The sequence below is a fragment of the Colletotrichum fructicola genome (genome assembly GCF_000319635.2).
Source record: "Colletotrichum fructicola Nara gc5 chromosome Unknown KSG_Nara_v1_contig04, whole genome shotgun sequence".
NCBI classification, from domain to species: Eukaryota; Fungi; Ascomycota; class Sordariomycetes; order Glomerellales; family Glomerellaceae; genus Colletotrichum; species Colletotrichum fructicola.
The window spans coordinates 5,346,989-5,359,154 of NW_027094054.1; the positions used below are offsets into that span (position 1 = coordinate 5,346,989).

Sequence of the window (12,166 nt, forward strand, 5' to 3'; positions counted from 1 at the left end):
CTCCGGCGCTCCCCCAGGACGAACTCGACATCATTCGTGTCGACCTTGGCCGTCCAGTGCATAAACGCCAGCGTATCCCTCCACATCGAGGTCAAGGTCCTCCATCTGGTCGACACAGAGGGGAAAGTTCCTCAGACTATACGGCCGCAGCTTCTTCAAATGCGCGGGCCTCGCGTCTTTCTCCACTCGGTTGTACTTCCTCTTGCCCAGGTATACTCTGATTAGGCAGTGCGTGTTCATGTGCCCTTGCGCAACCTTCTGCGGGTCCTCGCAGGCCGTCAGCTGCTCGAGCAGGAGCTTGCGCACGCGGAAGGGGAAGGGGTAGGTTTTCTCGCTGACGAGGGCGTTGCAAGGCGCGTAGCCTGCGGGCAGCCTGGGCAGGATCTGGGACCAGACTGCGGAATTGGTGTGGTGGAGAAGGCCTTGGGAGAGGGGGACGTTGACGCGGAAGGTGGTGAGGATGGTGGCTACGCGAGGGTTGGCGAGGGCTTGGAGGATGTGGCGGTGTATTTCGGCCTCGTGAGTGATGGAGCGCACGTTGGACATGTCTTCGCGCTTAATGACGAGGGGCATGTTGGGTATGGGGAGGATTTGGAAGAGGCGCAGCAGATTGAGCCGCATGCGCCCTCGCCGATATGTTGGAGAGGCCCCGCAGAGTGGTTAGAGGTGAACTGGGTGATCATGTTGGGTTGGACGGCTGCCATCTTGAAGGATTATTCGTTATGATTGTCGGCTGTCGGCACTTGTAGTTTTGGTTATTACTTGCAGCCGTGTGCAGATGCAGTAGATGTCTATGCAGTAAATGTAAATAGTGTAGATGTAATTGGCGTAGATGTGTGTGTTGAAGTTGTTTGGGTTGTAATTATGTGATGCGATATAGGGAAGAACATCAACCAAAGTACGCTTAGATTATCGATGTTGATGGCCTAGTTACAGCTCAACTTAGACTAATTCCGATCACCCTGTTAGGTCTGAAGCTGCACTTTTAAGTTGCTCAAACAGTCATCGAGTTGAGGTTTTCTGCGTAGAGCTGCACAGGTCTACTATTCAGGTTCTCAAGTCTGTTCGCCTATCTACAATATTGATGGCTCGACGAAAACATGAATCTTCCTACCTTACCTTACTGATCTAATATGTGACCTTCAAGATCATGACAAAATGTATATGACTTTCTGCAAAACCTTGAGAGAATGCCAACAACTGCTGACAGCAACCAATTTGAGTCGCATACCGGCTATTACAAGTATGGAAAGGTGACCTCCCAAGTGTCGCAAGTGAGCTTCCGTAAGCCTTTTCAATCATAAGCTTCGTTATCTAAAGGTGACTCGGAACCATCTCGGTCAGTACTAACCAACGCAACAGCAGGCCCGTCAAACATCCTGAAACCGACCCTGTACAGAATGATTATCCCACCAATCTGGAAGAAAATACATACGAAAGTATGAAAAGAGTGAGAAGTAAAACAACGATGACTATATATCTTAAGAAGAAACTAATCGCCAGAGTCCCAGTGGTGTCTTCCACGATTGTGAGGAATGATAAAGTTCAACCTGGAGACTCGCCTTTCACTTTATATAGTCTGGTGCTCAGTGGCTTTCAGTGACCCTCAACCTTGTCCTTTACCAATTCAGTGAAATCTTCTAAAGATTTAATTAACGGGCATTCTCGTGCTGTAAGAGAATGTCCACATAAAATTTGCATCGACAGTAGAGACAACACGTCGTCTGGATGTCAAGTGAAACGCAGATCACAGACGCATACTACTCATCGGGCAGCGGCACAGCCAATGGTGGATATGAAGTTACGCGTCCATGAGTTGCTATTTGTTTTTAAACTGCTGCCTGTGTTTCGCTTAATTGAGTTCGCGTTGGTTCTTGTCGCTTAGGTATGTTCGTGTTGGTTCAAGGGCATACACCACGCAATCATTCGTGTTGGAGACCTGCAAAAGGTCTAGTTCAGTGGGAGGCCGAATGCCACGTAACAATTTTGCCAGCCCGGCTAAAGAACTATCTCTGGAAAATTACGACTAACCTGCAAACCAGTTTAGCTTCAACTTATCGTGATCATTTCCAATAGGATCGTTGGTGTTGACATGACCAAATAGCTGTCCCCAACACTGATCGTTATTGGTGCTGACCCCGGACTTTATGCTTACATCCGACACTGGCTGACCGCGGGTCACTGCATGGGGTATCTGTTGATCGAACCGCCGCCAAGACGGCCTAGTCCCGCGAGGGCTCCTTCGAGGTCAATTACTCATTACTCCCGTCGAACCGGAATCGTAGGAAACGTCTCCCTTGATGTGGTTATCCTGGATGCCTAGAAACTCAAAGCTCGACTGCTCCAGATGCAATTTCTACCCGCAGCAGTTTGCGCAGGGTGGCTATCTACAAATACAACAGTCTCTTTCGCTTCTCTGGGCTGGTATTCACTATCTTCATCAAGCAAACGACCGTGATCTACCAACGCTCAGTGCTGTCCATACTGACCACCATGCAGATCTCTTCACTCGTATGTTTCCTACCCGCATCCTCGGTTTCACTTACAACGGAGGTGCGCTTATGAAATTGACGCATTGATACAGCTCCTTTTTGCTGCCAATGCAGTCTCAGTCTTCGCTGCCGGCGCCGACCGTCCGGCCACGGCCGATGAGATCTGGACGGCTCTTGGAGAGCTGAACCGAGAAGCTCAATTCAGCCCCATCATTGCCCGCTCCAACTTTGGTGCCCGCGCATGCACCTACGGCGGATGGAACGAGTGCGTCAAGGCAGAAGGCTGGTCCTGTGTGATGGATTGCGCTTCTGAGACTCAGAGGTCATATGGGTGCATATCGAAATGCTCCGAGAGACCACTCGAGGTTTGCCCGAAACTAGGCTGTTAAAGTTGAAAGTGACGAGGGTTTATTGGCATAATCGACGGTGGTAGGGTGGTTGACGACACAAGGCGGCTCACATACTATGATGTCAAAGAATAAATGATAACGATTTCATCGCGCTGGAAACTTGTATGATTCCACACCCCGATTGTTGTGATTGCTTCACAAGGCACCATTAATGCTACTAGATAAAGACTGATCCTAGTCCAAGAAATAGTTCAAACTTCCGTCCGCGTCTGGCCGACTGACGGTGAAGGATACCGTCTCTTCAATCTTGTATTCGATCGGACCAGACCTGCTAGTCGCGTCAGACTGTTTCTTTCGACCACTCAAGAATTCGTCTTTAGTCCCGTCCCAGTAACACCCAATTCTTGCTCTGTCGCTGATGCCAACCTCATAGGTTTCGCCATCCTTGAACTCTCTCACATTTCGCCACGTCACGATGTGCGGCCGATTTCTGCACTCCTCTTCCGTCTCACCGGTCCATTGAGGCGGCGGCCACATCTGAGGTCCCAGAACCCCCTCGAGCTTCGGCTCCAAGACATGCGGTTTTCCAGGGTACAGTGTTATCCAGCCTCCCTTGTTCTTTTCTGTTATCTTGCCATCGTCACTCTCGTAAAGAATGCAGATCCAGCTCCTCGGAACAAGTTGGCCAGACGATGTGTCTCTGAATGTCAAGCCAGTGTCGTGGAAGACGGTCGAACCGTGAAATATGACCCCGCCACGCGACTCAAATGTGATGGGCTGAGAATGATGTAAAGTAAGTTCGATGAAGAATGTTAGAGGGACTCCGTCAGTCATGTTTAGCTGGTCGGACGATGCTGTGATGCGGACTGAGATGTGCGGCACAGCTTGACCCAAAAGGGACCGAGAAAGAAGGGAGAAGTTGCCTCCCATGATGACTACCAGCGAAACGAATTACGATCTTTGGTTGACGAACCAGAAGTGCTCTCTGGACTCCATTTTTCAGGAAGGACGAAAGTCGATACCAATACTGCCGTTTCAGACTGCTTGTTGCCTTGTAATGATAGGCTGCTTTTTAATTTGTTGGTTTGTTCAATGCTTCTGCCTAAGCCAAGAACTCATTGTTTGCTATTTGACGCGTTCGTCACGTCAGAGACGATGCAACCTTTAGCGAACCAACAAACAGACAGCGGTGTGCATAGTACCTTGTTGCCACGGGAAACTCGATCAGTACGATAGACGTTGGTACGTCTCCCATAATCCCCTATTCTGGTCGATCAATATCCGAATCAGATGCATTAATAAGCCATGTCAACTGCGGACTCAATTAAGCGTGACAAGTTAGCGGTGATGTTGCTTTTCCCAGCGGATGTATAATATGGTCACGGCGTCATTTCGACCGATTGGGAAATTAGATGCCGAGAGAGGAGTCCGGATGAACTCCACTACATCTGGTACAACTCTCTTCGCAATGGTTTCCAGTTGTCAAAACCGGTAGAAATGTTTAGGCTTTCGGGAGCATTTGTCGCCGATTGTGGTTTTCACGAGGCCCGACCGGACCGCAATCCCCTGGCGCACACCGACCGGTCGTCTCCAACCGTTAGTATAAAAGCTGAAGGTTTCCAGATTCATAGAGAATTACTTTGATAATCAAGCAAGCAAATCAAACCAATTACTTACCTCAATAAACACCCAAACTCAACCATGGCAACCTTTATCAAAGCTGTCCCTTCCACGATCCTCATTTTCGGGGCTTCTGGGCACATCGGAGGACCGCTTGCGCAGTTCTTGGCCCGCGAAGCGCCTGCGACTAAACTGCGCCTGGCCACCAGCAACGACTCGAAGAAAGCGCAACTTCAATCTGCCTTCCCAGACGCCGAGGTTGTTGTTGCCAACTACGCCGATGCTGCATCTCTGTCAGCTGCTGTGGCCGGCGCGGAGGGAGTCTTCGTGATAACGCCCCCGGGACTTCACGAGGAAAAGCCCATGACGGACTTGGTCTCTGCGCTGAAGCAAGCGGGCAGTGCAACTCACATAATCCGCTTCCTGGGCTTGTTCCCGGAATTCCCATCGTCGAAGATCCCCCCTGAGCTTGGCCCTGGCTCCCTACCCGTCGAGCACCGGATAGCGCAGAAGATCTTCGACGACAGCGGGCTTCCTGTTACGTATGTCAACTGCGGAGCCACTTTTATGGACAACCTTGCAATCCAGATGCGAGCCGTCTTAGCGAAGAAGACAGTCATCTGGCCTGAGCATCGTGTGCCGTGGATGGATCCGAGGGACATTGCTGAGGTTGTTGGGAGGCTTTTCCTCTCTACGAATGCTAAGCACATTGGCGCCTTTCACACCATGAACAACGGACACGATTTGATGACTTTCAAGGAGCTGTCAGGGATCATGTCGGAAACCTTTGACGAACCTATTGGATACGACGGAAGCTATGAAGCGTTTGCTGGATTTTACGGCAAAATTATGGGCCCTCAATTGTCGCAAAACCTGTGGAATTTCTTCAAATACGAAGAGGCGCACGAGGAAGTCTGGGCCCTGAACAATTTTGTTGAGAGAACGATTGGAAGGAAGCCTGTGACTGTGAGACAGTGGCTTTTAGAACACAAAGATGGTCTGAAGCGTGGGGAAGGAGATCTCGGGTGGGCCGCGCGGGGATGACAACCAAGACCCTCGAAAATCTAGGATGAGGAGGAATACTCTAACATCCCTCACTGTAACATGATCAAATCTGAAAAATTCACAATGCTGACTTTTGAACATTCCTCGCCGGGCCTGCTTACCCACCGAAAACCAAGATTCTCCGCGAGCGGGCCCTTCCGAGCCCCGGACCGGCGGCAGCTGCACCGCCCCGCGTTCCGTGCCATGTCTCGGACAGGTGCGGGTCACATCCGGTATGGGAGTGCCACCGGGCCTCCCGCCAGCATCTTCGCCGGTCACCCCGCTGTCTGAGACTGTTCACTGCCTCTCAAGTGAGACACAATGAGGTGTCATGTCTCACTCCTCGTGAACAACTGCGTGCTGTGGGTGGTGCTTTTCTTGGCAGGGCAAACCTCTGCAACGGCCAAGACATTCGTGTCTTCCACGCGGGGAAAACAAACAGCAACACGTCTGCCATTGTGTTATCCAGGGGCAGAAGAAATTTTCACGGCAAGTGGGAAGGGGGAAAAATCATGGCTCCCGTCTTCTTCTTTCAAGATGTCTTGCCGAAAAGCTGGCCCTGAGCTTTTGGGACTGCTTTCGGCCGCTTGACGAATGCGGCCATGGGCCACAACTCCCGAATCGGCGAGACGGACAGAACCCCTCTCATCGTCTAAGAGCTTAGAGCCCTCGGTAAAGAGTGACAGCGGAGCTATGGCTTTGGCTCGGTGGCGCTAAGGGTCCGATGGACCCGTTAATGACGTGAGGTTCCCAGGCCGGGGACACGGATTCAAGTGCCGTTGACCGCAAACGTACATGCACACTCAGCCACGTTTTTGGGGCTACGAGTCCAGCCTCACGGTCCTTCAGCAAAATGATCAAGCTAACGTCCAGGGACAAGCCAGATCCCCTGAAGATCATTGGTTGTCTATTCCCCACAGGCCGTTGACTACAGAACCGAGCTCTTGGGTAAGGCCGCTTTTGGTGTTAGACTGGGCGCTTAGCCCTCCGCCAAAAGCTCGCCTACCATCAATCAGCAATTGCCCATCGAGCGTGTAAGTTCTGCATTCAGATACTCTACCTGTCGTGGTCTCGGCCGAGATTGTGACTTGAGCCTTAGACGATGAAGCCATCCCAATTCAAGACGTGACCCCGAGAATCCGGCATACACTTATTTTATGCTTGGGCTTCGGTTCCATAGCCATGGGCCCAGCCAATAGCCACTGCCGCGTACACATGGTAGATCTGGCCCGCGCGCCTTCACGGAGGCTTCCGCAAGCTCGCTTTCTCATTATGGTCAATGAGAATGTCAACAACAAGAATGCGAATTTTGAATGTTATAAGTAACGTCTTCCATTCCTCGGAATAAGACATAACGGCACTCCAAGCAGCAGCGATCTTCATCACAGACAACAACTCAAAGATCAGACAACTTCAACCCTAGACACTCAGTCAAGATGCGCTTCTCAGTCTTCATCGCTCTCCTCGCCGGCGCTGCCGCTGCCCAACGCTCCACGAAGCCCACGGCGGCCAACGGAGTCTACACCATCAACGGCACGGCCTACAAGAACAGGGCCTACTTCGACTTCAGCGGTCTGAAGGACAACACCTCAATCCCCAAGGGTCTCATTGTCAGCGGCTACAAGGTTGCCAACACTCACAAGTACGACACGACCAACACCTACATCCAGGGTGGCTACCTTAACTTGAGAGTGAACGGTGGACAGAAGGTGAAGCCCTACAAGTGCGCCGAAGTTGTCACATCGGTCCAGAACATCAAGTACGCTTCTGTCCGAACCGTTGGTGTCCTTGCTGAGGCCCCTGGAGTTTGCAATGGTAAGTCTCTTCAACTTTCTCTCACTAGATGACATAGTAGACTAACACAATGCGCAGGAATGTTCTTCTACAAGAATGACAACCAGGAGAGTGACATTGAGTGGCTCTCCGACCCCGCAACTCAGAGCAACACCGGCCTCGGCTCTACCCGCAAGATCTGGTTCGCCAACCAGGACAACGACGGCGATGGCCAGAAGACCTGGACCGCAGTCGGAGCCCCCGCCAACCCCACCACCACCGAGCACGAGTACCGCATTGACTGGGTCGCCGCTGCCGGTGGACAGCCCGCCATGGTCAAGTTCTTCATCGATGGCGTCGAGTCCTGGCGTACGACCAAGGATGTCCCCACCGTTGCCGGACCTTGGGTCTTCAACAACTGGGCCAACGGCGACAAGGGCTGGAGCTGCGGACCCCCTGCCGTCGACGCCATCTTCAAGATCAAGGAGATCGACATCTACTACAACACCGCCTAAGAAGTCTGCGGACGCATCTTCACACCACGAGTATCGAGAGACTGCAAATATTGGTCACGATTCACGCAACATAATTCAACGCCAAAACATACGAACCACCTAATGTCGATAACAAAAACGTAATGACATAACAATGAAGAGAAGGACATAATAAGAAAGAAAATAATGATTGATTGGAGGAGATAATAATTGGAACCCAATATAATAATCTTAATGTATCATGATAGGCCTTCAGGCATGGCACATACTTTTGCCACAATCATAATCACGGCCCGGCAACTCTTACCGGTTTTACATATCAATAACTGCCTTTCCATGCCATAAGTGAAGATGATCAATTGTGTAACAAAAACTAACTAGCTCGAAATTAAATCTCTTGTTCCATCCGTCTTATTTCCTTCAAAAAGAAAGAAGTCTGAGAAAACAAATTCAAATCTTGTAGCTCGTTCATGGGAAATGTCCAGTCACAAAGCACGCGCGTGTGCCACACGACCTTCACCTGACTTTAGCGCAGAGACCAGTGTTTGGATCGGATCTGAAGTGATGAGGATATCAATATTCGCAAATGCATGGCCATTCAAATCCCGCGCATCTGGCATGGAATTATGGATACTCACGTAAAGCTCCATTCGTCGGTGACTTTTGAGCCTCCCAAATCGCAGCCAATCTCATCATTGAGTCTCTGGATGCATTGATCCACCTCGAGGACCGATTCATCTTGCCCAAGCCATTGCACTGTGATATCCAATCTTTTTCTACGCAATTTAAGCGACTCATTGAAAACAAAATGCAAAAGACTTACCCAATTGTCTGTCCTTCTAGCAAGAGGTTACTGCATCGGCCCTTGCTATCTCCAGAGTGGCTGTGGCAGAATTAGCGCGCCAATCTGAAGATGAACAAAGGAACACTCCTCTACATACAACACGCCGGTCAGTCGAGCCGAATCGGAGGCATCACGGCACCAGTATTCAACGGCACCACGAGCGGAGTCCTGGGCGTTGTCCCAGTTTATGCCTGACCAGAAGCATGTGGCGTATGCCCCATGCGACAAGGTTACGAATAGGATGAGATGATTTTGAAGACGCATTGGAAGGCAGAAGCAGCGATGTTGAGTACAATTAAATTGAGATTGACTGTGTTTGAATTGACAGATATCGAGACGATCAATACACCTTTTTATACCTGATTCTCAGTTTGCAGTAAGCTCCCATTGCTGCCCGAATCGGTCACCGTTTTGGTGTTCGCTCTGTGTTCAACTACGCTGTGTAGCTGTCCATGAGAAATCGAGGACATTCGAATCACAAAACGGTCTTAGCGAGAAGTGTCATACGGAGCATGCAATGTCTGACTTTATGCGCAACCCATGAGTTCTAGAGCAACTATCACTCGTCGACAGTGGCGTGCCGTTTCGCGGTCTATGGTGTTCAAGCCTGTTGGAGGCAGCGTGGCAAGCTCACAAATGCGTTCGGTGTGGAATACAAGATTGTGTGTTTGAACTGACGCGTAATTATAAGCTTCTCTGACCGAGTTTCTCTCCACTCTGTCTTCTGATTCCTTACTTCATAAATCTTGTTTTTCTGCTTCCGACTGACACACCAGACCGTAATAGGAAACCTGTTGTGATACCCTCAATCTGAGCTGCAGCCTCACCACTTATCACATAACGTGCAGTATTACGTAAGCTATACGTATGGATATTAGCCTGCGATACAGACTACCTTTCTAAATAGTTACTCCTATAATATACCTTTAACTATTCCTAATAACTTACTGTTACGACCCGACAGGCATGACACGTTGGAACAGCCCCGCCTGGCATCTCGGCGGCTAACGCAGAACATATGTACGCAGTAACACAGGTGTAACCAGGAACCATCGGGAAAGGAAGAACTATGGTACAGGTCACGTGACTTCGGGAACAGCACGGATACAGGGCAAAGATGGATATGTTGGATATGTCCGCTATCCCAGCTATCCATGGATATGTTGGATAGCACGGATATCCTACATAGCCACCACAAGAGATACTGTGCAGAACTTGTATATAGTATGACCTGAGCCTGGCTCATGGTCAGACTTCCATAGCTCTTCAGCAATCAACTTAGTATTCATCCTCAGGATACTCTCAGCTTACCTTCACTGCGAATTACTTGTTGAGTCTAAGACTGATCACCTTAGCCTCTGAAGATCTGATCTACTGTTAGCCTACGACCTATGACCCAGACCACGACCAAGTGTACTGTTATTACGTCTCAATCTCCAGCTTCTGTTAGCAGACCCTACTGTCGGATAGCTGACCGTAACAGATGTGGACCACCCTTCTGAATAGTTACTCCTATAATACACCTTTATTCCTGATGACCTGCGCGCCCGTAACTCGCAAGAAAACCCAAAAGAATGGCCGACCCGAAGTTTAGTCTGCGATCCGAAAAGTCTCATATGCCCCAAGAGAAGTCGTGCAATGCCCCCTCCGGGTTGCTGCCATGATGGAAAATTAGGAGGCTTCTGCCTACATGTATTTGTAGATTCGGCGGCCGCCTAAGGATGATGATCCATCGCCGGTAGGCTCACTGTCGCTTTTAATCTTCTCAACGCTCTGGGAAGACTCTTTTGCGTAGCATGGGCAGTTGTTGGAGATTGTGATGGGAAACAAGTCCCTGAATAAAGCGATGGCAGTGTTCGTGATAAGATAGCATACGCCGTATAGTAAAAGAAGAAGAAGAAACAGGAAGAAGAGGAAGCATAAAAAGAAGAATATCCACATGAGGAAGCCTCCAAGTACGGCAGCGTCCTCCTCTATGTCTTTATGCCACTTCCACATAAGCTGTTTAGTTGCGCATGAGAAGAGCATGTTGGTTTTGAGAGGAAATTGCCGTTCCCGATAGTTAGTCAAGTCGGAGTTGAAAATGGTTAGAGATGTTGTGTTGGCAAACCTCTGCGATGAGACTTGTATTATGCACGAAGGTGTGTGCCTTTTGCGACGGTGCTATCAAGGAGTCTCCATTTGTTTGGGACTCAGCCCTAACGTGTTGCTGCCTCAGTAAATGGTGTTATACTATCAAGGTGTTCTTCTGGATCGCATATACAAACGATAGGAAACCCGAAAGGTAAGCCTCATTTCCTGTGCAGAAAAAGTAGGAAAGTCTCCGATCTAGTGCGAGTTGACAATAATTCATCAAGGAGTCGATTATTTCCGGTAGAAGAAGGGTCTCTATCGTGACCCTGGCTTTCGGAAGGGAATTAAGAATGTCGGCGTTCCTATACCAGGTTTCTCCGAGTTCTAGATATTCAAATCATTAGAGTTTTAGCCCTTTTCAATTCTTCAGTGGGCTGTGAAGGATCATCAGCACGGTTCATCCAACTGGATGGCCTAACCCAGCAGCCTTCGCAGGATTTCAGCAAGCGTACCTACAAACCAACAGGCCTTTGCGTCTACTTATTGAACTTCATCAGATGGTTCATCTATGATCAATATAAGACAGACGGAAGGCCGGTGTCCAAGATTTAATGTGCATGCTGTCTGGTAGTGATCAAAACAACAGGCACCCTTGAGTTTTTGCATACAACTTCAACTGTTTATCGCTGCCCGAAGCCAGCGGCTGTTAGATATTTTCTGGTCCATTATGCTTTAATTCAGGTTCATACACGAGTCTAACTACGTGACACCTCAACATAAATCCTGAAACGCATTTCAAGCATGCAAAATTATCTCTCCAAGGGCCACTCTGAGTGTTTAACAATTCCCCGCGTTCTCCTTCTGACGTCGTTGCGTTTCGTTATTTGGTGTCGGAATTTCTTGCTCCATCCCGATCTCATCTTCTGTATTATCGCCATGTCAAGATGTTTTCTAAAGATTATCATGAATTGATCACCGGTGCAAGCACCGAGATGGTTGCCACATCCCACACATCACAGGTTGACCACCATTAGTAGTGACGTCAGGAACAGCCGCGGTTGCCTCCGCGTCCTACTTCTTTGCTTTCCTTTCTTTCACTTCGTTTGAAAGATATCTAAAGCCCTTGATGAGACCAAACGTCCCGTAGAACCCAACGTAAAACAGAGCGCTGAGGGCCAGGTTGACGACTAAGATGACAATGAAGGCTAGGGCTGTGCAGAACATGTATTGCGAAATGATCCCCGGGCTCGTCCATGATGTTGTAGCCGGACTCAGTAATCTTTCCGAGGAACCGGAGCGCTTCTGCTAGTTTGGCAGGAACGGCGGCGTTGGCCGAAGCTTGTTTGCATAGAATGGGTCCTGCAGACGTTGTTTTGGAAACGGCATACATCTGCCGTGTCCAAGAAGCGAAGACGCCCTGTGAAAGGCTTTGACGATAGGAAAGATCCACGGATTTGATCGAATGCGTCCGGGGTA

At 49.5% G+C, this 12,166-nt stretch overlaps 5 protein-coding genes across 5 annotated transcripts; 2 read left to right on the forward strand and 3 right to left on the reverse strand.

Moving 5' to 3' along the window:
- Positions 1-30: 30 nt before the first annotated feature.
- Positions 31-573, reverse strand: CGGC5_v008336 (uncharacterized protein; the record flags this gene model as incomplete). The annotated part of the gene is made up of 1 exon (XM_032026150.1): positions 31-573. The coding sequence occupies one exon, from the start codon at positions 571-573 to the stop codon at positions 31-33; it is 543 nt and encodes a 180-aa protein (XP_031892285.1).
- A 1,920-nt stretch (positions 574-2,493) lies between these two features.
- Positions 2,494-2,881, forward strand: CGGC5_v008337 (uncharacterized protein; the record flags this gene model as incomplete). The annotated part of the gene is made up of 2 exons (XM_032026161.1): positions 2,494-2,511; positions 2,585-2,881. The coding sequence occupies 2 exons, from the start codon at positions 2,494-2,496 to the stop codon at positions 2,879-2,881; spliced, it is 315 nt and encodes a 104-aa protein (XP_031892284.1).
- A 195-nt stretch (positions 2,882-3,076) lies between these two features.
- CGGC5_v008338 (uncharacterized protein) lies at positions 3,077-3,772 on the reverse strand (the record flags this gene model as incomplete). Its single annotated transcript, XM_032026172.1, has 1 exon — positions 3,077-3,772. One exon carries the CDS (start codon positions 3,770-3,772, stop codon positions 3,077-3,079), a length of 696 nt encoding a protein of 231 aa, XP_031892283.1.
- A 185-nt stretch (positions 3,773-3,957) lies between these two features.
- Positions 3,958-5,124, reverse strand: CGGC5_v008339 (uncharacterized protein; the record flags this gene model as incomplete). Its single annotated transcript, XM_066152001.1, has 6 exons — positions 3,958-3,967; positions 4,045-4,103; positions 4,424-4,430; positions 4,520-4,551; positions 4,604-4,745; positions 4,874-5,124. The coding sequence occupies 6 exons, from the start codon at positions 5,122-5,124 to the stop codon at positions 3,958-3,960; spliced, it is 501 nt and encodes a 166-aa protein (XP_066008660.1).
- A 1,818-nt stretch (positions 5,125-6,942) lies between these two features.
- Positions 6,943-7,794, forward strand: CGGC5_v008340 (uncharacterized protein; the record flags this gene model as incomplete). The annotated part of the gene is made up of 2 exons (XM_032026195.1): positions 6,943-7,321; positions 7,379-7,794. 2 exons carry the CDS (start codon positions 6,943-6,945, stop codon positions 7,792-7,794), a joined length of 795 nt encoding a protein of 264 aa, XP_031891980.1.
- Between the last annotated feature and the right edge of the window lie 4,372 nt (positions 7,795-12,166).